General features: G+C 39.9%; 1 protein-coding gene across 1 annotated transcript in view; it reads right to left on the bottom strand.

Annotated features, from left to right (window-relative positions):
- Window positions 1-13,207: 13,207 nt before the first annotated feature.
- The window catches only part of ANK3 (ankyrin 3), a 294,328-nt gene continuing 281,424 nt past the window's right edge, over window positions 13,208-26,111 (bottom strand). Inside the window, exons 45-48 of the mRNA XM_081104730.1 lie at window positions 22,422-22,505; window positions 22,243-22,299; window positions 20,820-20,897; window positions 13,208-14,641 (exon numbers count right to left, since the gene is read on the bottom strand). Of these exons, the coding sequence (XP_080960856.1) occupies window positions 20,829-20,897; window positions 22,243-22,299; window positions 22,422-22,505 (210 nt within the window). The 3' untranslated portion in view covers window positions 13,208-14,641; window positions 20,820-20,828. The remainder of the gene's footprint in view (window positions 14,642-20,819; window positions 20,898-22,242; window positions 22,300-22,421; window positions 22,506-26,111) is intronic.

Below are 26,111 nucleotides of genomic sequence, written 5' to 3'. Positions count from 1 at the left end.
TTGAGTTATCTTGGTCATAGATCCTGCCTCATACTCAGCTCAGAGGAGTGGGAAGAGGTGGTTTCACATAGGCCACTTAGCTGGCTCATTTCTGAAGAACTGAAATGCTATAAGTTCTTGTTGTCTGAGCTGTTGCAGATGGCTTCTTTTCTTTCCTCTCGCCCTGCTCTGTGGTTTACACAGATGCATACTTTTTCTGTGCTTATGATCCAGGGATGCTAATGTTCCCACTAATTAGTGACTGTCTGCCGGGATGATTGCATATGGCTGTGCAGGTTGAATAGGGCACAACCTCAGGGGGTGCTGTTCACAAAACTGCAATGTGTTTGGTGCCCTGGAATTGAGCACCGCCTGGCTTGCACAACCATTCATAGAAGCCCTAATATCCACTTTAATTGCAGAGTGGCAGGGGTTAGGAATTCTCTTTCTTATGGTGATTGCACTTATTCTGGCAGAAAAGGGTGGCCTGGTCTTTGAATTCCTGCAGAATAGCAACAGTCTCAGAAGTCCTTGCTCCAGGATTTCTAGAAATTGTGTTATATCTCTGTTCTCCATGGCTGGTTCCCAGAAACTTTTATCCACCAGCAACAGTATGGTTCTGGCTCAGGGCCAAGCTGCTAAAATTCTGCAAGTTTTCTCATAGTTCCTCCTCAATGAATTAGTCCCTTGAGGGACTTGGGTGAGAAGGATCCTAAACTACTGGTCAACTGATGGGGTTGGGAATAAGGCTGCACTGGAACTGGTTTGCCTCGCATATCTCTCCACCTGCTGTTTCAACCAGGGCTCTTTACATTAGAAGACACAGAAAACCACTCTAAAAGCTTAAATAAAAATAAAGAGGATATACTGGCTCATTTTACTAAAAAGCATATGGTTATGTCTGGCTTCAGGTGCTGGAATGATGTCCTTAGAACCCAGTCTTGCTCTTCTATCCTCCTCTGCTCACCTCTCTATCTCTTAATTCTGCTTTCTTCTGTGTTGGCCTTAATCCCAGGCAGGTCTGCATCTGGTGGTCCCCAGCATCCCTAGGCATATCTCCTACAAGCTTAGTAATTTCAGGGGTAAGGAACCCTAAAGTTCCAAAAACACGACAAAACAAACCCAACCCAACTCACACCGAACCAAAACAACATAAAAAATCCAGATAGTGTTCCTCTGGTCTCGTTTGGGTTATGGACTTATCACTAAGTCAATTGCTGTAGCCAAGGGAATGGAATCCTGTGATTGACCAGGCTGGGCTCATGTGCCCATACGATGGATGGTTAGGAAATGTCCATCCCAAACCAAGGAGACTCTGAATGATGGAGGGTTAGTTTCCTAAAGAGAAACCACTACATTACCACTAGAAGGAGAAATGTATGTCTGGGTGGGAAAACAAGTCATCAGATCAGGCCTTTACAGCTCACCCTTTCTGCATCTACCATACAGGGCCAATGGGCTGGGCTTGTCACTATAGCTTCTACTTTCCTGTGCCTTTTTTGAGATACAGTTCCCTATTTGGGGGTAATTCCCACCACTCATTAAAACTGTTTATACTGCTTTTAATAAATGCTTAAAAGCCTTATAAATAGCAAATCCAAACATGTTTCTGCTTTCATATATAATATAAAGTCTTTTGTCACTGTAGCTCCCCTGTGCATCAAGGTGGTTAGGTGGGATTCCTGTGGTCATTTCACCTCTGGGAGGCAAAACTTTGGACTAGAACATAGGTTTTTTGATGACTCATGCTAAGGCTCATCCCACCACAGCACTTGCACCTCTGTATTTGGCAGATTGCCCAACATCTAAGCTTCCTTCTGTTTGGTGAGTCCGGTCGGAGGTAGGGGTTCCATCTCCAACTGTGGAAATTGAAAAGGTTGGATCCTTTTGACCCCTGGCCACTAGGGATGCCACTTGAGCTCAGCCTGTAAGACCATTCCACCCAGAACGGTGCATCTAGATTGAGTGTCACAGTGAAGCAAGGACTGGTTGGTGTTCACACCACTGCCAGCAGTCGTGGCATTGAGTGTCCCTGGCATTGTAAGGCCTTCCTAACCAGGCTTTTCTTGTGACATGACCTTGCCTCCAATTCTAGCCTCCCAGCTTCTCTTGGTTTTTACCAGTTTTCCAGAGCTCCAGCATTTCCCATGATTCTGTGAGCTGTTTGACATTTTTTCAGTAAACTCCTTCTTGCTCAAGTTAGCCAGGTAGATTTCCTTTGTTTTCAACCAAGAACCCCGACTGATAACCCTTCCTTGTCAGCATTAGAAAAGTGGAGAGAAAAAAAATTCAGTCTTATTTTGTGGTGCTTCTTACCCAAGTCTCTCCCTCTTTGATTTTACACTTATCATTTTTCTCCTCCTCCTCCTCCTCCTCCTCCTCCTCCTCCTCCTCCTCCTCCTCCTCCTCCTCCTCCACCTCCTCCACCGCTGCCGCCGCCGCCGTATCATGCTGTAGCTATCAATACCTTCTTTCAACTCCATTTCAGTTCAATCTAGTGGATTAATTATACCAGATGCTGGTATTATAACTGAACCCTGCATAATCAGCTTTCTTGTATAGATGTTTGGCAAGTGTGACAAATACTGGAAATCTCTTTAGACAGAATACAAACATACCTAATATATGATGCTCAGGGAATGTGTTTCCATGACAACAGGACCTTTAGGATTTTAGACAAATAAAGGGATACAAAGGTACTTAAAATGTTTCTTCCCTACAGTACAGGCAATAAGCATACCTCTGACTTTATACCTGCCCACAGAGCTCATTTTTAGAATTCAAGAAAATGTACTTAGTAATGAGTTGTCTTAAGCATTATGCACTTTCTAAGACAAAAGTAAATTTCTTTTTTTCTCCCTCTTTGGGGGAGGAGGTAAAGGTAGACATTTTCAGTTTCATCTTATCAAGAATGGAAAGACCTCCCTTTTAAAAACCAATTTAATTTCTCTATAAACAATGTGAAACATACGTCTTTAGGACAAAACGTTTTCAGAACAATCATGATGGGGGCACATTTCAAGAGAGAGAATGTTTTTGACTCCTGACTCTCACAGAACCCGTCCTTTCGTCACTCTCCAGCCAGGCTGCATTCCTGCCGCAGCACACGGAACCTTTAAAATGATTCGTTTGCTGTGTCTGTACAGTGTTGAACTTCTAGGGCCATGATGATTTAATTCCTGGTCAAAATTCTGTCTGTGATTAAGATAATAGTAGTTGCCATCACTGAACAAATGCTTTTACATTTATGATCTTGAATCCTTAAATACCCTTGCAAGGCAGGGTTAGTATTCCATCCACACATGGGAAGAGAATTGCTCAAGATCACAGAGGGTATCTGAGCTAAGCGGTGCCTTTCCAATGCCCTTGGAGTGAAAACTGCCACATTGAAGGGGGTACAATGGAAATAGTCTCAAGCACCAGAGAAAGCACTGGACAACAACCCTGCCTTCAGTTTCTTGATTTAGCTCCTGTACTAATTCCCTGGTTACCAAACTCAGCTCTGTCTCTAGGTTATTGCTTTCAAAAGCCTCCCAGTGTCCTCATGAGAACAGCCCTCACAAGTCCCTACCACGGCCCCGACTTTGCTGCCTGTGGTCACTGATCTTTAGTACGGCATGGTCTCTCATGCATACCTGTAAGTCAGTATGCTCCTGGTTTGGACACCTGCCCACACTGTACATGGAAGAGGCAGCGCTCCATTCTAATATCCTATTTGACTTTTGCAGGGAATTCACTTTCATTTATGACTGGCAAGTTCTGAACGTTAATATTATTTTGGATGATGAAGAGATAGATAAATCATCCAAGAATCAAAATCTTTTATTTTAATCGGTTGATATAACTGTGGCCCCAACTCAAAAAAAAAAAATAGGTTCTGGATACAAGTTTCCCATGGCACTACCTCCACCCCTCACCCCAGATACATACACATTTTACGCCTCTGTGAACAACAACCAAAGATACTTTTCTCCTGGAGCAGAGGAAGTGGATTTGGAGAAACAAGAATGAGATTGGAGGTTATTGTGTCAAGAAGGGACCTTCCTGTGTTAGAAAAGAAGTTAGTGACGAACTTTGGAGAAGCTGAGCAGTATGGTAGAGACAGAGGGGGATTTTCTAGCAGGATGCTCACTGTTTGTCTCTTGGCTGGGCATGGAGCACCATTAGTTCAGGGGCAAGAGAGGGAGAGGGGGATACTGGAGCCCCGAGGCCTTGGAGGGTAATGGGAGTGGGGCTGGACTACAGAGCCCCAGAGTGGATGTCCCCTGGCCTCTGGGGCAGCAGCAGGTAGCATCCTAGAGCATGAAAGACTGTCATAGGCCACCTACCTACATCACTACTCACAAACACAGAGGCCCGAGCCAAGCATTTTCCTCTGTTTTATCTTTCATCTTAATACACCACCACAACTAATACAACATAGGTAACACGGATGGAGACTTGACTCTGCACCAGATACTTTTTGAAGTGCTTTGTGTGGATGAGTTCATTTCCACCATTTGTGGTTGACAAAAACTATCACCCCCCGCCCTAGCTGGTTTGGCTCAGTGGATAGAGCATTGGCCTGCAGACTGAAGGGTCCCAGGTTTGATTCCAGCCAAGGGCACATGCCTGAGTTGCGGGCTCGATCCCCAGTAGGGGATGTGCTGGAGGCAGCCGATCAATGATTCTCTCTCATCATTGATGTTTCTCTCTCTCTCTCTCTCTCTCTCTCTCTCTCTCTCTCTCTCTCTCTCTCTCTCTTCCTCTCTCCCTCCCTCCCTCCCTCCCTCTCTCTTTCCTTTCCCCTCTGAAATCAATAAAGAAATATTTAAAAAAAATTAAAAACAAAAAACTATCACCCCCATTTTCCAGGTAAAGAATATAAAGGCTCAGTAAATTGCCCATGGCCATATAACTAGTACACATGATGCAAATTACATACAAGTATATATGCCCATGAAACTCTTTTCTCCATGTCCTAAATATCTAAAATTTGGGCTGCTTTTGGAAACTAGTCTCACTTTTGGCTGAGTAGCCTTATATATAATCTCAGGCCAGGCTTTATGTTGAGCTCAAGTGCTTCTTGTGATCCACATGGAGTCTTGAGTGGCATTCAAGGCTCTCCATGGTGAGCTTCCCTTTCCATCCTTGCCTCCTTTTTTAAGTTCTGACCAAAGCAAACTTTGTTCATGCTTCCAGGATATTTTTGTCCTTCTAGCCTCTTTGTTCCTTTGGCCCTGGCCTCCTTTCTTCACATGTTAAAATACGACTCATTTTTCAAGTCCCAACTCATTTAGCTAGTGTTTATTGAGTGTCCAATATGAGCAGGGTGTACAGGCCTTCTGTTAGGCCTTCTCCAGTTTACTTTGTCAATAGTAATCCTAAGATGGTGGTTGTAATGATAATGTAATACTACCAATAACCGTAACAACAGTAGCCAACACATGTAGTATTTGCTATGTGTTAGGACTGTTTTGTGCTTTATATACATTCACTTCTTTAATATTGTTTTATGTTCTATTTATTCAAGAACATATCTTATTTTATGTTCTATTTATTTAAGAACATATCTTGACATATCTTGGTTTTCTGATGAGATTAAAACTTTTGGAGTCTATGGATCCCAGTTCTTGTTCCTTTTTATTTTTTAATACATTTTTATTGATTTTAGAGAGGAAGGGAGAGGGAGAAAGAGATAGAAACATCATTGATGAGAGAGAATCATTGATCAGCTGCCTCCTGCACACCCCCCACTGGGGATCAAACCCGCAACCCAGGCATATGCCCTTGACTGGAATCAAACCCATGACCCTTCAGTCTACAGGCCGACGCTCTATCCACTGAGCCAAGCTGGCTAGGGCATTCCTTTTTATTTTTGATAAATAACTATATGTACGGTAGGTATCTATTTATCTATCTATTTGACAATTAGTTGGTCTGAATGAAATAAAGAGCTTATGAGTGGAATTTTATATATACCCATGTGCATATATACTCATATCCTACTTCCATCCCATCATACAGATTTCCAGTGTTCTAGAAAAATCAAAAGAGCTGATAATTCAGGGCCTGCATTCCTAATATTTTGTTAGAACTAACCTACCTCTGTGGTTTTAGTTGGGGCATGTGTTCTCAGGTTTTCCACAGTCCCTCTACTCTATAATGCTTTGCACCAGGCTCTGTAGCAGCTGATTCCGGATACTTGTAAAGCCAAAGGCAATTTTAGATTCTAGCTGCAGGTTGGGCCTACCAGGGTAAGAAGATCTGTAGCCATCATGCAATGTAGCCACTCAGGCTGTCTGAGCAGCTGTTTTCTGTTATTGTTCCATTGGCAAGATGCTTGTTTCATCCAGAAAGAGGACTCATTTTTTGTGGTACTAGTACAGTAAGGGCGGTGCTGTGTTTGGGTGATTCAAAGAATCGTTTGAAGATCTGATGCTGTGACACATACCAGGGAACTTTAACAACCGTCCCATCGCATGTCCTCAGCACAAGATGGAAAAACACCATGATGATTCCTGACAGTAATGAAGCTTTTATAGAATTCTGTGGAGGAGGAGTTGACTTATAAAGCTCTTCTCAACAAGTCTTCATGGGGGGTGGGGGGGGGGGTGGAAACACAGCAACCCTCAAAGGCAAACTGATGTTTTTTTGATACTTCACAATGAGTCACTGAAGATGTTGCTGTTTTTCCTTGACATTCACAGCATCAGATATGTATTCCCTACTTGTTTGTGCTCCCCTCTTACCCCACATCTACTTAGACAACAAATGTGTGATGAATGTTCTTATTCATCAAATATATTTTGTACCTACTGGTATCAGGCCTTGTCCTAGATGCTCTGGATGTAGCAATGAATAAGGAGGACAGAATCTAGTGTACAGATATACTATAGTGATAAATGCTATAAAGGGAATAAGTATGGAGATGTGATGGAATAACTGGATCAGGGGATATGGCTACTTTAGAGAGGGTGTACAGGGAAGGCCTGAAGGTGGCCACCTGGAGGTTGAGATGAGAGTTTCCCTGGCAGAGGGTAAGTACAAATGGGATGGGAATGACATGAGGAGGAAGTTGGCATTTTTGAGGAACAGAAAGGAAGCTAGAACTGTGCTGTGGAGGGTACCAATCTGTGAAGAGATAAGGAACTTGCACCACTGTAAATCTGTGCACCATTTCCTTCTCAAGAAAGCCTTAGTATATTTTAGAAAAAGTCAACTGAACTAAAGAATATGCTTAGTAGCATAGTTGGTTTACATTCTGGATCAGGTTTTTTTTGTTGTTGTTGTTGTTTTTAAAATCTCATTGAAGATAGGCACCAAAATTTTCTCAGACTAAGATAAGTCCATGGACTATACTTTATCACTGGTCTGGAAGGTAGTGAGAGAAAAGGATAAGATTACATGATGTGGTTATAGAGGTAGGTAGGAGCCACATCAAGTTTAGATGCACAAGTGAAGATCAACTCTTCACTAAAATGCTATAAAATATAAATAAAGCCAAGTAACCCCTTCAGACCCTTAATAAGAGTTTTAGCATTTGAAATGGTACAGAGAGAACAACCAAACTGCACTGAGGTGGGGACCTTAGGTCGGCCATTAGACTGGCGCAGGAATCAAGTTATTTGCTTATGCACATCAGCTTCATAGTAGATAATTAAAAATCACACCTCAGTAAATCTGTATGGTATGATCCAGGTACGTGTTCATTCTGCAGATGCCAAGAGCTAGAGGTTGAAGACTGGTGGTCCACAGGCATGTTTGTTTGACTCACAATATTATTGTGGAGGGGATAAAATACCAACATTTTAAAAATGAGAAAATCTAGCAGAGCTAGTCTTTAGAAGGCAGACTCTTTAGGAGGGGAATGTGCTTACACAAATGCCCACTGCCATTTAATGTTTTCTGCCTGTTTTGAATATTACTCATGGGTTATGCTATAATAACCAATGACAGAACAATCTCAGTGGTTTACTAGAAAGGTTTATTTCCTGCTCACATTGCATGTCCACTGCGGGTTGACTGTGGCTCTGCTCCATGTCACCTTTACTCCAGCACCGGGCCAGGGAGCAGTCTGTGTGGAGCATTGCTAGGGTTGAAGGAGGAGGAAAGGGAGCATGAAGAAAAATGCACTAGCTCTTAGAGCAGCGGTTCTCAACCTGTGGGTCGCAACCCCTTTGGGGGTCGAAAGACCCTTTCACAGGGGTCGCCTAAGACCATCGGACAGCACATATATAATTACATATTGTTTTTGTGATTAATCACTATGCTTTAATTATGTTCAATTTGTAACAATGAAAATACATCCTGCATATCAGATATTTACATTATGATTCATAACAGTAGCAAAATTACAGTTATGAAGTAGCAACAAAAATAATTTTATGGTTGGGGGTCACCACAACATGAGGAACTGTATTAAAGGGTCGCAGCATTAGGAAGGTTGAGAACCACTGTCTTAGAGGATCTGCTTTACTTTCATTGGCCAAAGCAACTGGTATAGCTAAGGTGATGTCAATGGGATGGGAAACTATAATCTACCATCAGGGAGAGGCAGCCAATAATTTATATACAATGCAGTCTACCACAGCCCTTTTGTCTAATTTAGATGACCTAGCTAGTCTCCACAGACATTTGAGAGAATGACTACTTTAGCCTAGGGAACTTGAGAGTTCAAAGTTTTATTATAGTTAAAAGCATGAGAATCACTCTAAAGCTTACTGTACTACAGTTGTCCCCACTATATCCATCTATCCATGTAAGCATCTGTCTATATGTCTGTCTCTCTATCAGCCTTGAATGGGTTAAGGTTTTTGCAGGCTTTTCCTTAGATACCCTTTACTTGTTTTAGGTGCTACCCAAGTAAGGCACTTTGACATGATGGCAGGTTAGCAAGCCAGGCTCTCATGAGGCAGCTCTAGCTCTGCTCCTTTCTGCACTTGAGCACTGCTGTCCATGGGTAGGTTGTGCGCCCAAACTGAGCCATCAGTGTGTCCTGCAGCATAGCTGGAGTCTGGTAAAACTTAACCATAGAGAACAAGTAAATGATTAGCATGTGAAGCTGAATGTTGATTACACTCTCTGTGCACCCAGCTCTCCTCTTGGGACTGTGGAAAGCACAAGATAGCCAGAGTAATCATTAAGGATGTGGATTTGATTGCTGAATCATGGGGCACTCACTTAGTTTGCATGAGTTGCCAGTGTGGGTTGGTGTCAGTAGGATGGACTCTGTGAAGAGGTCAGAATCGTGAAGGACTGGATATAAAGTAAAGAACATTGTGTATGAGTTCAAAGTTTCAACTGGTTCCATCTAAATCAGGAGTTTTTGGAAGCGAGATGGGCTTGCAGAGTTGTTTATATACCTTTGAAATGTTTCAGAAGTTTTCTACCAAAATTGATGTTTTTGTCAGGCCTTGAGTCTCACTTAATTGTGAACGTGCAATGGCTCCACTCAGCAGAGCTGGCTTTTTCCTTTCCCAGGAGCTTTCAAATTCATACAGAGGCTGTTTGTGTTCTTCTCACTTGAAAGATAGTGGGCAGGAAACAGATGTATTCTGTACCTGGGAGAGCATCTGAAAAGTGGCAGGCATTCAACACATGTTGAATGAGATGGGTAGATGGATGGGTTTGATAAAACCACATGATCTACCTTTCTCTTCTCACTCCCTTCTTTATTCCATCTTCTGCTTGGCACTGAGGATAAAAAATAAGGTAGAGGTTTTGCTTGCCATAAAAAGAACTCAAGCATGAACTCAACTTTTTGCTGCCTTCTCCTTCTCTCAATCCAATCAAACAGAGACTGGGAATAGAAATGAATAAAGTAGATTGTGTTTTGGAGGCAAGAGAAAAAGGAGGGACAATGGTGAACAAGAAAACACATGCTTGTCGAAACATGGCAGATGTATTTTTGCTCCAAGTAGTTGTTATCATAAGGGATCTCAGAAACAACATTGTCACTTCCTTAGATTTTAAAGAGAATTCAAATTTCATTTTTTTAAAATCTAAAATCTCCTGATTAAAAAAAACGTTGGCCATCTTTTTTCAAATTCTGTTTGGTCTAAACAAAACACCTTTGCAGGCAGTATGCATCCCAGGGATTCCTAGGATGTAATTTCTGTACCTTCTTGTCTTGAACCAACCCAGAAAACACTGGCAACACTGAGGTGGGATTGTTGAGGTAGGCAGTTTTAAAAACTTTGGATACCATGTCTGAAAGAGAGGAGACGAATCTGACTCATTCATAGAGATTAGGGATCATGGCAAGGTCTCTACACTCTTGCCTAGTTTCTCCACGGCCAGTCAATGATGATGCCCATCACTATGGGAACGATGCCTGACTCAGCAGCATCACTGGTGTGCTGTTTGCTGGTGTGGTATTGGATATCCATGCCCAATTATTTAAGACTTTATGGCTAATCAGGGATTGTGCACCTGGAAAGGGCTAGTGGAGGATGGTGACACAAGTTAGTTCTCAGTGAATGAAGTTATTAGACTCAAAAGCTGTGCTTTCCTCTAATTTCCAACCTGCTTGAGCCTGTAAAGAAAATGGTGCGCAAGACGGTGCACAGAGTAACATTTCCCATTTACTGTTCTTTGCCCTATGATGTTTGACTCATTCATGTACTCAAATACTTACGAGCACCTACTGTGGATGCAGCAGAACAAAGTCCCTGCTCTCAGGGAGCACAGTCTAGTCTGAGGACCTGGTAGTGTGCCTCAGATGCAGGAAGCCTGTAAGTCCTCATTCCTTCCCAGCTCTCAGAATTATGCCATTGCTTGAGTTAGATTTCAGAAGAGAAGTGGATGATGTTGAGGGAAAGTTGGCAGGGAGCTCACTTATTTTTTTGGGATACGGACAGGGCGTTTTAAGGTAGTCCTCGAGAAAAAGACCTGACAGTTCCCTTCTTGTTTCTGGTGTACCGTTCATGGCCTAGTGCTTCATCCCACCGCCTTTATAATCCTCTCAGCATGTTCAGCTCTGCTTTGCTTTGGAACTCCTTTGAGGAATTAGGAGTCGCAGGATGTCCTGTTGGAAATGCAACCCTTGGGGTATTTATTCCTTAATGCAGAAAGCACCAAGGAATGAAGGGTAAAATTTCTTCCCTGCAGGATCACCTAGTAGTGCATTTTACTCGTGGCTGTCGGTCATTGAGTGTGGCAGATATAATGGTAAATTTCATTTTAGTCTATTTTGAATGGTCTGCATTTAATTGTTAAAGAACCAAAGGCTATAGGACCTACTACTAAGGATGTTAGTCAGAGTCCATTCTGTTATTCATTTATTTTGTATTGGTGCATGCTTAGCTAGGTAACCACGTAAATTAATTATGCCACTGTCCTTTCTTTCTTTCTTTCTCTTTCTTTCTTTCTTTCTTTCTTTCTTTCTTTCTTTCTTTCTTTCTTTCTTTCTTTCTTTCTCTCTCTCTCTCTCTCTCTCTCTCTCTCTCTCTCTCTCTCTCTCTCTTTCTCTCTCTCTTTCTTTCTTTCTTTCTTTCTTTCTTTCTTTCTTTCTTTCTTTCTTTCTTTCTTTCTTTCTTTTTTTTGTCTCTATTACCAAAAGAACTCTTGGAAAGTCTGGTTCAAATCTCAATGTTAGACATGTTTATTTCTGGACTATTTGATCATAAATTCATGAGCAAGGAGCAGTGCCATATGACTAGGAAATTACACACCTTTTAAAATGCCAGAATCAAGAACACCAAGACTCACTCAGGAAGTTAGCTTTTGAATCAGTGGCTTCTTCAGAGAATTATCACCTCGGCAAATTATATTTCTGAGCTTCTCACATATCCCTGCTGTGACCTGATGCTTATAAAAGCAAGCAAACACTTTTTTTATTTGCCTTGGAGAAAAACCTGTCTTGATGGAACCCAGGAGAATACCAAATGAACATGTTGGAATACCAGGACACTGTGGTAGTATTTATTAATAGAGGAAAGAAGCCTGCTGCTTATATGTTCAGTGAAGTAGGTCCCTCTTAGGAATGGTAGAATAACCCTGCACAGTATATTGCCATAACTTGGCAATTTAATAGTGATAATACATTTTAATTGAACAAACTCAGGAATTTGGTAAGAATATAAAATTGAAAACCAGCAAATATCAGGAATCTTATCATCAATTATTTTTTTCCTCAAGTGAGGAAAAAACTTAAATTTTATAAGCCAGCAGGTCAAAGACAGTATTAGGAATATATAACATATGCTCCCAATTCAGTCCATGCATACACATATACATATACACAGATGCAAATAAAATCTTGATCATCCTATTTTTGCTACTTCTCTGATTAAATTTATGAACTTTTGCTTGACTTTAAGTTTAGCTCATCAGATAGTCCTGAAGTCAAGTTTTCAGGTATATACAAATAACACGCATTTAATACCCAGACAAGCACACTTCAAGCTTCTAGTTCAGAATAAACACCTTTCTGTCAAGGACTGTGCCTCCACAATTCGTAACTCTTATATGGGAAATTAGGATACATGGATTCTGATCCTCGTTTAACAGAGAGGCTTTTGGGGCAAGTTTCTTTTAAAAACCTTTCCGCCTGGGTAGGTTGGGGTGGGGGGAATGTCATAGGATAATTTTGCTGCAGTGGGAGGGGCACATTCCATATTTCTCTTTCCTCCGTCCCACTGTTCTCTAAAAAATCAATGAAAAAATATCCTCTGGTGAGGATCAAAAAAATAAACAAATAAAAATAAAGGTAATGAGACAGACTGTGGTGCCTGGAGACCATACACCTGGCTGGAGAGGGCAACATGGCCCCAGAAGGTGCCTTCTGGCAGTGAGGCCAAATCTTTTCAAGAGAAGTTAGAAATCTGGTTACTGTGCAAAATTTCCTAACTTCTAAGCACTGACAATGAATGTCAATGGAAAAAACAAACAATTGCTTTATGGGCTAAAACAGCGGCAAGTGGAGTGGTTCATTCTGGACATACCAGTTCTAATAGCTCCAACTTCCCACTTTTGAGGGGTGGTAGTGGGACAGCCCAACCCAGATGTGGGCAAAGATCAATTGTCATTGACCTTTAATTCATGGCTTCTCTATGAAATGCTCCACATTGTTGTAGATTGGGAGTTTGCAGGGCGGAACGGAATGTTAGGGGGACTATCTCCTTAGTGACCGCAGAGGCAGAGGCACCAAGAGGACTGGTGAGGAGGATCGGTGCTGCCAAATGATCAGGAGCTAGGCAATGATCTTCTGCCAGAGAACACAAGGACGCGGTAGAGCACAGACAGGTGAAGAGTTTAACACAATTTATTTTATGCTTAAATAATCGACTAGGTCATCCAGTGTATGGTTTTTCATACATATGTCATTAGAGCTATGTGTCCATGAATGCTGATTTCATGTGAATATAATCAACAAATTAAAGAATTTCACCAAAACCCAAATAAAAATGCCCTTTAAAACACTGCAGCCTTATTAACCTAGTATGACACTGCTAGAATGGTTACAAATGATTGGCTTACTGAAAGGTGTCTACATCTTATAGCCAGTACACGATACAGTGAGAATTTTACAGCGTGCTGCCATTCTACTAGCTAAGGACTTCTGTTCAGTCCATTTTAAACACCCCAGACTGGGGCCTCTTATGAGCACCATCCACCTCTAAAGCGGCAAGCATTACCCCCCTTTTAAGCACTAACAGAGAGCACCCCCTCCCCCTAAAGCAACTACTGTATAGGTGTTTTTTTTTTCTTCCATTTTTAGGTCATTTAATTGGAAAATTGGCAATAGCAACAAATATTAGATGAAGGGCTTTTTGTTTACAGATAAAATCTTCTGTGTTGCAGTATACGGTAGTGTTTGCAAAATTGGAAAAGATTTAATCAAAATAAGGTGATACACATGCATCAAAATATTAGTATTCTGAAGAAAATTTTTTTTTCACAGAACTACAGAATTCCTCATTTTGGGAATTATTTAAATTTGCAGCAGATTTTAAAGATTTGCTTTTTTAAAATCAAGCTAGCAGTTTTGCATATACAAACATTATAATTGCTAATATACAAGAATCAGTAAAGGTCGCCCCCCACCCAGAACCCCTCCCTCCTCTTCTAGGGTGAAGTCCCTTGAGACCTCTATGATGTTAAATGCATTTGCAATATTCTGTTTGTGTTCTAAGAGGCAGTGCCTTATCAACATTTATTCTATTTTTCTGTTAGAATTTATACACTGTTATTATTTACAGCAAAACTATAGATGTTTTAAAAAAGAAACAAATAGTGTTTATACCCTGACAGTTTGGGTCCAAGAAAAATAAGGCGAGCTGTTGTGGATTTAGTAATTTTAGTGTTTCTCTGATTTCATCAGTCCATCTCCTTCTGTTCCTTCTGGAGGCAGGAATTTCTTCCTTTTGTAAATGACACCAAGTTACTTGAGATAAACTGTTAACGGCATGGCTTCTTGTATATACACTGCATTGCTAATTGCACACGTGCCAATCCTGGGAATGAAAGTGAATTTCCATGCTCTGTAAGTTGGCTCATGCTAAATTAAAATGTGGGTGGTTTCCTTTTTCTCTTTTCTTTTTGTGTAAAAAAAAAAAAAGAGTCATGCCATTCATGTGTGGAAGCAGCAAACACACACACACCCTTCTCCTCGAATCTTTACTTCCTGCTGACATGTCTTCCATGAATTTCTCAATACTGGCAGTAAAAACACATGATCCTGTGGAAAGACAGACAGTAAGTAGTGAGGTTAGCTTGCTTCTTTTTTTTAAAAAAAATAGAGAACTTGTCTAAGCCTTCCTTGCCATTCAACAGAAAAGGATCAGAGAATGGGGGTCCTGGGCCTCCTAATGGGGCGGGTTAGCATGAAACTTTGGACTCAGGCTATCTGCCTGAGAAGACAAGGCCCTGAGGTATGCCGGAAAGCTCTTTGAAGGCAATGACCTCCCCTTGCTGATCCCGTGACCTCATACAACTTTGTTTGCTCTATTTGTGGTTTTAGAGATTGAGTCAGAAGGACTCTCTTCTAGGTCTGTCTTTGATGCCCGGGTCATTCACTCAGGCCCTTGGGGAAGCCCTGGGGGGGCCTCTGGCTTATCTGCTCTCTGAGATTTCCACCAACAGCAAATTAGCAGGGGCATGGGGTTTTCATGGGCACAAAGGCAACCAGTCTTTCAAAAAGGGAGGACAGTGTTATTGCTTCATTACTAGGAAATTGTTTTTCCATATGCACATTAAAATGGAAGACTATCTTCAGCCATTGGAAAGAATACTTTCCCCTTTCCTGCCCCACATCAGTCGTGACAAGATAAATTAATTTTGAGGTGTTTTTTTTTTTTTAGGCTCCACTAAGATTATCTTGTCTTACTCGATAATACCTGCATAAAGTATCTATTTTGTAGCCACTCTTAATATGTCAAAATAAATCAACATTCTTTGGCAAAGGTTTTCATACTTTGGTGCAGTATGTATTGTTCTTGGTATGAACTTTTTCTCCATAAAATAAAATTATTCCCACATCTAGTCCTTTGTCAGTGTGAAGGTGACAAACTTGAATGCCTGCCCAAGAACAAGACACAGCCCCTACAGAAAACTGAGAAAGGCTGGCACAACCCTGCACACCATGTAAGCAGGTCTAGGATAACCTTTAGGATTATTTCTGTTGAGGCCCAAAAGTCTTCCCAGTGACCTTGATGTTGTTTACTTATCCTGGACAAGTTTCTTCCCCTTTAGATGGGTCACCCTGGATACCTTGGCTTATGTAAACATATTGGTACAGCACTTCCTTTGTCTGCTCTACTGCGGTTCAGGCTTCCATTTTTGTATTAAAAGTGCTACCGACCTCCATGCCCCAGGTCATCAATGCTGAGAGCCAAGAACATCAAAGTATCAATTCCTTCTGGGGTGATTTCAACACCCGCCCCCTCCCATGGCTCTGCAGAAGCTCCAGGGAAGGAAAGTGACTCATTTGGACAGGCTCCATCCCAGAAGGTGTGTAAATCAGAGTAAGAAGATCAGGATTTTCTCACCTCTGTTTTTATATTATTCCTAATCTTCCAGGCACCAGGCTTCTTAGATGGTCCTATAATGTTACCCTAGTGCTATCATGCTGTTTTCTTAGGGAGAATTTTCAGCAATTTTCTCTAATCAAACCCCTCCCACAGATCCCAGCTTTTAACAGCTTAAAGGATACATAATTTACACACCATACAATTCACCTATTGTAAATATAGTTTTATAGTGTTTAGTAAATTTATGTAGATGGGCAACTCAATTGAACTTTATTTATTTTTGCTTCATCTCTTCCAAAAACGAATCCAACTTCCAAGGATAAATCTGGCTGTAAGGTCTTTCTCTTTTATCACCCAATGCAAACGACCATTATCTCTCTAGAAATAGTGGATATGTTTTTATTATTTAAAAAGTGCTATTAATTATTCCCATTTATATTCAGGTATGATTTGAGGGATAGTTTTTTAAAAAGTTGGGAATTAGTTCCCCTTATAAATCTCTCTTGTTCTCACACCAGAGTGTGTTGGCTCCAATCACACAGGGTGCAGGAAGGTCATCATTGGATAAAAGACTTTATGCCAAGTTGCACAAAAAGCATTAGAGCCTTGGCTGAGTGCCTCTTATAAAACATCAACATCCTGTATAAACTGTGATAAGAGCGACACCTGATGGAAAGTGTGAGAGGGCAGGAGCCATTAAGACAGCCGTTCTCAACCTGTGGGTTGCTAGTCCTTTCTCTCTTTCCTTCTCGTTGGATCCTGGGTTTTGTACTTTTAGCCCTTGAACAATATTTGTCCCATCTCGTTCCTCCTTGCAAGATAAGAGTTCCAGAAGGACAGGCAGCATGGAGGTTTTCTTCATGATTACATATCTACCCTTTTCATTCTTCACCAAGTGAAAGGTCAAATATCTTTTTAAGGAATAAATATAATTAGTCAGCTTTTTGACTCAGATAAATTATGGCCCTGGCAAGCTTGGGCACTGTTGCCACTCTTGGCTTCCATATGGCTGTGAGATCCTGAGCATTTCCCCCAGAGGCTTGGAATACAGCTATCCTGCAGTTTTTACAGCTTCTTTCTGGGGACCTTCCCTTGCCACCGACTCACTAATCAGCCCTCTAATGGTAAATTTGAAGTAAATGTTTTATAGATTATGGCTACCTTAAAAATGAAAGTTTGCTTTACTTAAAAAACACCAAACTACCCTCCCCCCAAACAGTTTTTACTATGTAGAGCATGAAGAAATTTACTATAGGTTGCCTTTGTACAAAATTTGATTCAGAGTTTGCTTTTAGGTCTTTAAGCCATCGAATACTATTAAAATATTAATACAAGTAATAGTTAATAACTAGTTTCTGGATACGTTCAAATTTCATAGCTTTTGCTCATTAGCTGTAGGACCTTAGGTAAGTCTTAAATTTTAAAACTTCCGTTTCCTCATGTATAAAAAAGGATGGTAGTAGTTACCCTATAGTATTACTTTGGGGATTATATGAATGGGGGGTATATAATAACCTTACCTAGTACTTGTCATACAGTAATCATTTGATAGAATGACTATTATTCATAAATAATTTTAGAAAGTCAGGTTGGTGTAACAGAAAGGGCACAGCTAGGCAAGAGTATAAGTCGTGAGCTGTGTGACAGCAGAAACGCCACCTGACATCTCTGAGCCTCGGTATCGTCATCTCTAAAAGGAAGTAAACAAAATTGGTCTGACCTGCTTCAAGGCTTGTTTGAAGGACTACACAAGAAGAAAATGGAAAAGCACTATAAATCACTCTATACTACTTGCCACTTAAAAAGCACTATAAACTATAAATCACTATATACTACATACAAATCTTTCTAGTGATTTTAAGCCATTGGCTTTTCCCTTACATTAAAAGTAGGATGGTTGTGGCTCAGTATTGAAGAAAAGCAGGTGCAGGGTTCAGATAACTCAAAATTAAACTGGCTGTACAATGGGAAATAAAAATTTGATGTTACTGTCTGAGACTCAGTGAAATTTGAAAAGTATTCTGCTTGCTTAGTTCTGTATTTGTTTGTTTTGTTTTTTTTTAAAGGCAGCCAGCAGGGCTATAAAATTTCTTAATCTATTTGCAGATTGGTTTTTCCAGAGCACACGTTCAGTGTCCTGGAATTCTTGGCAGTATTCTTGGACTCATTTCCCAGGTTTACTACGGAAGGTAAATACCACCCTGGAGAGTAGACTGGGGCTTGCAGTCAAATTGCCATTCTTTCCATCTGACACACTGAGTTTGCTCTACCCTGAAGTTATTCCGATATTCATATGAATTCTCCTACTGAGTTTCTCTCTCCTTTGAGGGGTATAGCAAGTCAGCCCAGGCCCTGACAACTTCTTCACAATATGTATTATTTATAATTTTAAAGCCTCTCGTATATTTATTGAGCAAGTGGCTTCTCTGCTAATACTCTGTAAAGGGCCTTGGATGCATAGCACTGTCATATAGATTTGGTATCATTTATTCATGGATATTAGGTATTTGTTACTCTATAAAAATGGGCCAGCTAGTGTAGGGTCATTCAAAGAACTTCTGGTTCTTTTTTAAAAACACACACATTTTTATTGATTTCAGAGAAGGGAAAGAGAGAGCGAAAGATGGAAACATCAATGATGAGAGAGAATCATTGCTTGGCTGCCTCCTGCATGCCCTCCACTGGGGATCGAGCCCACAACCCGGGAATGTGCCCTTGACCGGAATCAAACCTGGGACCCTTCAGTCCACAGGCCGACACTCTATTCATTGAGCCAAACCAGCTAGGGCCACTTCTGGTTCTTTTCCATCTGGTGTCTGAGTCTATGACTGAATGAGATGTTAAACTTTAAGGGACACGCTATAAGGGTCATACTGAAGCTGACTGACCTAGTTTCTATTTTCACTTCACTTATCACTTACTAGTAGAATTGCTTAAATAGACCAATTCAAGACAGCAAACTGATGTTCGGTGTTTTAGTAATTTGCTACATAATGTCTTCATCAAGTTTAGCTGTATGACATGCATAATAGGTAGGTTCATTCTAGATATTGTTACACTGATGTCGTCCTTAATTATCCAATCTCTTACCCTTATCAGCCAATAAAAACCAAATCATGTTGCTATCTCTCGATTCATCCTACCTTTTACCATCCTCACTGGTTTTCTTGTCATCCATCATTGCCACTTCTGATTGACTCTCTGCATCATAGCCCACCCTTGCCTAAGAACCTTCAATAGTTTCCCACTGTTTTTGGGGTAAAGACCAGAATCTTAACAAAGAAACACACAAGGCCTATACGGATCTTTCCCACCTTTCCAGACACAATGGCAAACTCTTCTGCCACTTACAGTGACCCGTTCTCACAGTTTCTTTTTCCCTGTTTCCTCCTTGCCTCTGCAGAATGCCATTGCTTGTGCCTACGCATAGCAAATTGCCCACCCCTCATCCGCTGAGTCCTGTTCATTCTTTAAAACACAAACATCCCTTTCCCCAAGGAAAGCTTCCCTGTCACCTCAGATCTAGGTCAAGTTCCGGTTCACAGGTTTGACAGTGTGGGCTCATTCATTTAACTTAAACTTGGCAACCACTTGTTGGGTTTGTGTATCCTGTTTTTTGCCATTTTTTGTTTACAAGATATTGGGCAAAATTTTGGGCCTGTTTTCTCACCTGTTAAATGGGTTGGTTGTGAGAATTAAGAGCACAAGTGAAACACTTGGAAGAGTATGCAAAGTAAATATTATTCCAGAGCACCCTGCAGTTCTTAGTTATGATCGGTTCCCGTTAAATATCTAAAGTGTAAGCTCAGGGAGAGCAAGCACCTTGTCAGGATTGTCTAGCGATGACTTCTCAGTGCCCCCGTGGAAAGCCTCACAGAGAGGAAGTGAAATAAGTATTTAAGTGAATAAATAAAAAACGATAAGGTGTTTTAGTGGAGGAAGAACTAAGAATTTATTTGGGCTTTAGTTATAGTTACCTCTCATAAAGAAAGCATTAGGGGCAATGATACTAGATATTTTCTCAGGGGTTCTGGGAATTGGGGAGCAGCAGAGGTATGACAGCTGAAACTGGAACCTGTTTGCTCTCTCTGTCATTTTGACCAGTGGGGCTAAGAGAACTGTTGGTGAATAGCCTTAAAGAAACCACCCTGCTTTACCTTTCAGACTTATGGGGACATTTTCAAAGCTATATTGCTTTTTCACCCCAAATTGCCTTTCTAATGGTAGCTATGTAGAAATAAATAGGATGAAGTCAAATTTAGGAAACAGCACTAAAGGAAAACACTCTTGTTTATGAAGAAAAGTTCAGACAACTTTAAACATTTTAACTTAAAAACAGAGCAGTGCCATTAATTAATTTCCTATTTAATTTGCTTTGGCTTACATAAAATATGAAATCATATATATAGGGATTTCATTCATTTAATTTAAACTTAGCAACTACTATATTTTAACCAAAATTATATTCTCAATGATGTTCCGCTAAAATGGGGAAAGGCTGGATCAATACAATTCTCACAGTGTATTTGTAAGAATTACTCGTTGCCAAATTATCTTCCTATTAGCTTGTATACTGCTCCTGCATTTGATACTCAGCCTTCGCTCTTCAGGAAGACTCAAAAATCACTGTTTACACTTGCTTCTGCAAACATCATTTACATTGAAATTCCCGACTAATTCATGAGAAAGTTTCTTGATTGTGACCTAGAGTCAAGTTTAGTGTGTGTGTGTGTGTGAGCATACATAAAAAACGAACTATCACAACTTCATACTGCATATGCAAAGCTGGAACACAGTGAGAGGAAGGGGGCGCTCTCAATCACTTCCTGAGTGCCACAGGGAGTTAAGTGCTACTGTTGTTGATATGAGCGCACATAGCTGACTGACCTTTCACTGTTATGAGTGGCTCTTCTTCTCCACATGCCGGATTTCTTTCTTTGTCTTCACCTTATAACCTTCTCCCTGCTTTAAAAGGAATGCACACGTTAGGATTTCACGGCAAAGGAGTTTTAGTCATGAAGCAGTTCCAACTCTGGTTCCTTGAGGCTGGATCAGGATAAGTGAAACACAGTTTAAAGCACTTTGCCACTTCATGTCCAAAAATACAATCCACCGGCTTTCACCACACAGCTTAGCATTTGCAGGCAAGCTAGAGAGCACCACCAGAGTGAAGACAGCGCCACTGTACTTCACGGTACTTCAGGTTAGTGAGGAATCGAAAAGGAGCAGCCTGTCCGTTTCCGGTCGGAAGCGAGAAGAAATCATCGCGGAAGCTCTCAAGGCACTCAAACCCCAAACATAAAATATATTAATTACAACTTACACATTTTTAAGCCAGCAGAATTTTAATCTGTCATAATGAGACTGAAAGTTCTCAGCAAACCACTAATCACAACTAACACCATGGAAAAGCTGTGGATCTAAGGGACTTTTTAAAATTATTAATTATTATTTGTGGAATTACCAACCCCTCCTCTCACTCCAGACCAGGCATTTTCCATAAAACAAGACCCTTCTTCACCGCGCAGTGGGACACACTTCTCTGAGAGCGAAGTTTTTGTACAAATACTCAGCTTTTACCCTGTTTATAATTAATGGATAACACAGCAGCCTTTCCACAGATTTAGTCCTGAGAAATTCTCAGTTCACTTTTTCTTATGTAAACAGTTACTATTTTTAAAATGAAAAGGTTAAAGTTCTAAGAAAAGGAAGGAAGAAATAACTACCAGTGTTTTCTCTGGGAGATGGAGATCCATCTGCTCTGTTACAAGGCTCAGTAATGAGTTTAGTTCCTGAATTGGCACATTGGAAATGCAGAGGAGAATTTTTGGGTTAAGAATGGAGGAATTCAGATTTCTCCGTAGAACATACTGTACAGGGAAAATATATTTGATATATGGATCTTGAACTGCGCTTTTTGCCATTCTAACATTTAAATCCTGTGCATTTGCTGGAAACGAATGCTCTCCATCCGTGCCCGGACAGGCACTGGGCATGGGTGGGGCCCCGCCAACGGGTTTGGTGGTGGTAGATGATTTTAATTTTTTCTAGGAATCTTGAACTGGCATGTTCTAACCTCCATAAATGAACATATCTCTGTGAACTCTCTGAAGATAGTAAGAGAATATAATGTTAAAGAATGTTAGGAAGAAAAGTCTTTTTCTTTGACCCTGATCAAATGCACAAGATATCAGGAGCAGCAAACGCTTCAAGCTGCCACACTGCCCACGCCAGCCTGTTAGCCGCGTACACGGGAGCGCTCACAAAGCTTTCATCCTCTACTTTCTCTGGGGCAGGCCCCCTCCTTTACCACGTCATGTTTCCTCTCTTGTGGGATAACCATTCGTCTTATCACTTTCCGAGTGATCTGTAGGAAGCAATAGTGAAAAGTAGAGATGTTTCCTGCTTTCTGTTTCAAGAGGGGACACTACAGCAAGCAAACAGAACATCTAAATTCCAAGAGAAGTATGAAATCCCAATGGTGATTACTTTTCTGGTGACGAGGTTGCCTTCTTCATCAGTAAAGTGTTCTTCCGTGACAGATTCACCAGGAATGTGTTTTGCTTCCTCTCCCTAGAGGATGTGGCATAGAGATTAGAGACATACCAGGTGGAGAGATCTCCCCACCACTCCATACACCACACACATGCGCTATGGAATGTTAGAAAAAGAAGGCATACGTTCTACTGGCTCTTTCAGGGTAGGGGGAAAAGGCTGACTCCACTGATAGTTATTTAGCAGTCAACAACATTCAAAGCACTAAACCTCAAGTATGTACAATGATGATGATTAGCAACAAGCTCCAAGAAGGAAGAACTTAAAAATACATAAGTATAGAATGAACACATACACATTGCTTTACAAAGCAAAAGGTTTCATTGGTTGAAAAAAGTTTAGCCAATGATTAGGGCTTTAATTAGATCATCTCACTTTCAGTACAACCCATTTTTATGAATGACAGTATGTCTAATGTGAATTAAGATAGTACCTTAATTGGGAAATTTATCACCCATTGTTAGTTTAACTTAAAATTTCATTTACTAAGAGCAATATATACATTTTTTGGAAGCACTGTGAGAAAGTTCAGCGAAAATCTTTTTTTTTTTTTTTAATACTGAACCTTTCATAGGTCTTAAAATAAATGAGAATAGCTGTCTGATAAAGTACTTGGTTTCAGAATACTACTATTTTCAAGTGGAGGTCCTATCTAATGACTGATTATCTAGTCTTCATTGCCACAGACCAAAAAAAAAAAGTCAGTACGAAAGGAATTTAAAATAGTATCTTTCAGTTAGTGTCTGTTACCTGGTTTAGAAGGGGAAAACTGTCAAATGACCTTCTTCTAGTGAGTTTAAAAAAAATAAATTCTTCAATCTCCAAGATGGGCTCTTACTATCCTGCTCATAGGAAGCTTGGTAGATTTAGACGGCTCCTTAATATCTCTCTATTAGTTCTATGATTGCATCAGAAGAACAACCACTCAGAGCAAACATAGGACTGTATTTGCAATACATTATTTTTGGCACTGGTATTCACCTTTAGGTTAGCACCACTTCCAGTTTTGGGGAACAAGGACAAACATCTGAAGTGCAAACCTATTGTAGAGACATACTGACCTATTAGTTAAACTTTTTCTTGAAAAGGTGACCTGGATATTGCTACACTACAGTGTACTCTAGCTACTGTGCACTACTGCCTTCTTAGGAAAAGTAGCAGGTCACAAAGACTGCCGCATCTCTGGGAGAGCCAGGATTCTAGCCCTTTCAGTGGTACTGTCACGGAAGAGGTAGCTCTGATAATTTTGTCAGTGCCAGCCAATGGTGGGAGAACTTGATGAGTGCTTTATGTTGTAACAGGTAGAAAGGCAGCTCTGGTTTAAAATGATGAAAAGCGTAAAGACGAAACACTATTGTGCTTTGCTAACAATATTCTGTTTTCATTCTTTCTTTTTACGAAGTGACTTTGTGTTCTTATAGATTGTGGGATCATAGGTCGTGACAGCATGTGGGACATGCGACTCATCTTACCTCACTGTGGTCTAGAGGTGGGATGAAAAGAAAAGATGTTTCTTGCTACTCATATTTAGTTCACCTTGAATCTCGCTTACAATTAATTTTAATTAACACACTTAACAGAGAGAAGGAGATTGGAGAAATGTAGAGGACTCATGACTAAATGCACTAAAATCTGCAAGACATCTTTATGGGAGTGTTATTTATATTTAATATTGTTGGTGTCATTAAAAAAGCCATTTTATTTTAAAAGTAAAAGCATAAAGATAGTAGAAAAGGCTGATAAAAGGTCATGAAAGATATCACTATAGTTTAAATATGAATAAATGGAATATTTTTGAACTAACTTTTGGAAATGTCTAGTTCTTAGAGTGTTAGAGAATCCCAGGAAAATACAGTAAAACAGAATCCTATTGGACATATCATGAATGGACCTTTTTGTGGGGAAAGATGCCAATTCATTTTTAAACTGTTTGGACAGTCTCTGAAAGAAATGTGAAGTAGTTATATGTATTCACTACATGCTTATAAATATAAGTATACTGATTTATATTAAAAGTCTTAGAAGAAAGCAAAGCCCTACTTATAAGTAACAAACCATATAGGCTGTTGAGATCTACTCTGGTATGCAGGATTTTCATTGTTTCCTACTGAAAATTCATACTATTGATGTAAAATTAAAGGTATAGGTATATCTCTTCATCTTAAATGGCCATAAAGTATAGTCAATTATGCTTTAATAAGATCAGAATAAATTGAGTATGTAAAAACTCACTAAAGTAGATTAGATAAGATAGGAACGATAGTAAGGAGTCAAAAAATACATTAAAAAATCATCCATTTAAAATGTTGTCAAATATATTGGAAATCAAGTGTTAGCAAGGAGAGGTCTTTGGGGCTTCTCCTTAATGAGAGAAAATAACCCCTAATTAGTTTCTAAAGTTCTTGGAAACAGTTTGTACTATTAAGTAAACAAAATTCCCCCTCCCTTATTGATGGCATTAGTTTTGGCAAAACCCTCCCCTAGCACATACTGTTTCTCTTTCCTATTTCTAAGGAAAAATACAGTATCTATCTATCTATATTATATATATGTCAGCCCTAGTGGCCATCTTACTAAAGACTAACTACTTCCCTTTAAAACCCTGCCAAAACATTTTATAATTTTTATTCCTCCTTGAATTTTTTGAATAAAATGAAAGAACAATTAACTATATATAATGTACCAATTTGCTTTGATGTACACAATATTACAACTTCAACTTTCCAAAAAATGGGGGTAGATATCATATATATGGCGCACACATAACTTGGCAAGTTACTAAGCAATATATACAGTATAACTCATTTTTATATTCTAAGAAACCCACTTGCAAAGGATGTTGTACATGTACATAAAAATCTAAAGTTAATGAACAGTAGCTACTGCTGGACAATGGAATGGGGAAATCAATTTTGGTTTGGGAAAAAACATACATATAAACTCAATCTGAAAATCGGTAAAAAAATTTTCAAAAGTAGACATGAAAATACAGTTGAACTATGTAGTGAAATTTCAGTTATTTGAATCTTCCTAAACTTTACAATAGTTGGGCTGTGAGTTATTTTAAACCTTTTACCTTTCTAATCACTGAATTTTAAGCAAATAATGTAAAACAAGCTTATAGGACTGATTAATTTACTTAAATTGCTTTCAAGCATTTGAAACCATTGTGATATTGTCAGATTACATAGAAATAAATGTTTATAAAATTTAAAAGATCCCCAAATAAATGGGAGTTTAATTTGACTCATTCCTTAGCAACTTAAAAATGTTAAATTTAAATTATAAAATTATACTTTCAACCCACTTATTATACAAGTTGAACTGCTAAGAACCCAAATTTGCCTAGACTTCTGGTAATGGAATCCTGAGCACACCATTGCCACTTAAGTGGCAAACAATCGAAATATGCTGACTTAGTCCCAGGTGGATAGCCTCCATGAAATAGGTCAAATTCCTAGCATTCCAGCTCTAGTTTTCAGGAAAGATAGTCCAATGCTGCCCTCTTCCATGCCACTAGAAAGGCCTAATTTAGTCTAGGAAAAGTTATTTTTTATTTGTTCTGGAAGAGAAAGAATATAGTATTGTGGTAGGAGAAGCTTCACTGGAGGGCTAGAGATTAGG

This window comes from Myotis nattereri, assembly GCF_964212035.1.
Source record: "Myotis nattereri genome assembly, chromosome: 13".
Lineage (NCBI taxonomy): Eukaryota > Metazoa > Chordata > Mammalia > Chiroptera > Vespertilionidae > Myotis > Myotis nattereri.
The sequence above is the reverse complement of the archived record's forward strand: the minus strand, read 5'-3'. Positions and strand labels throughout refer to the sequence as shown.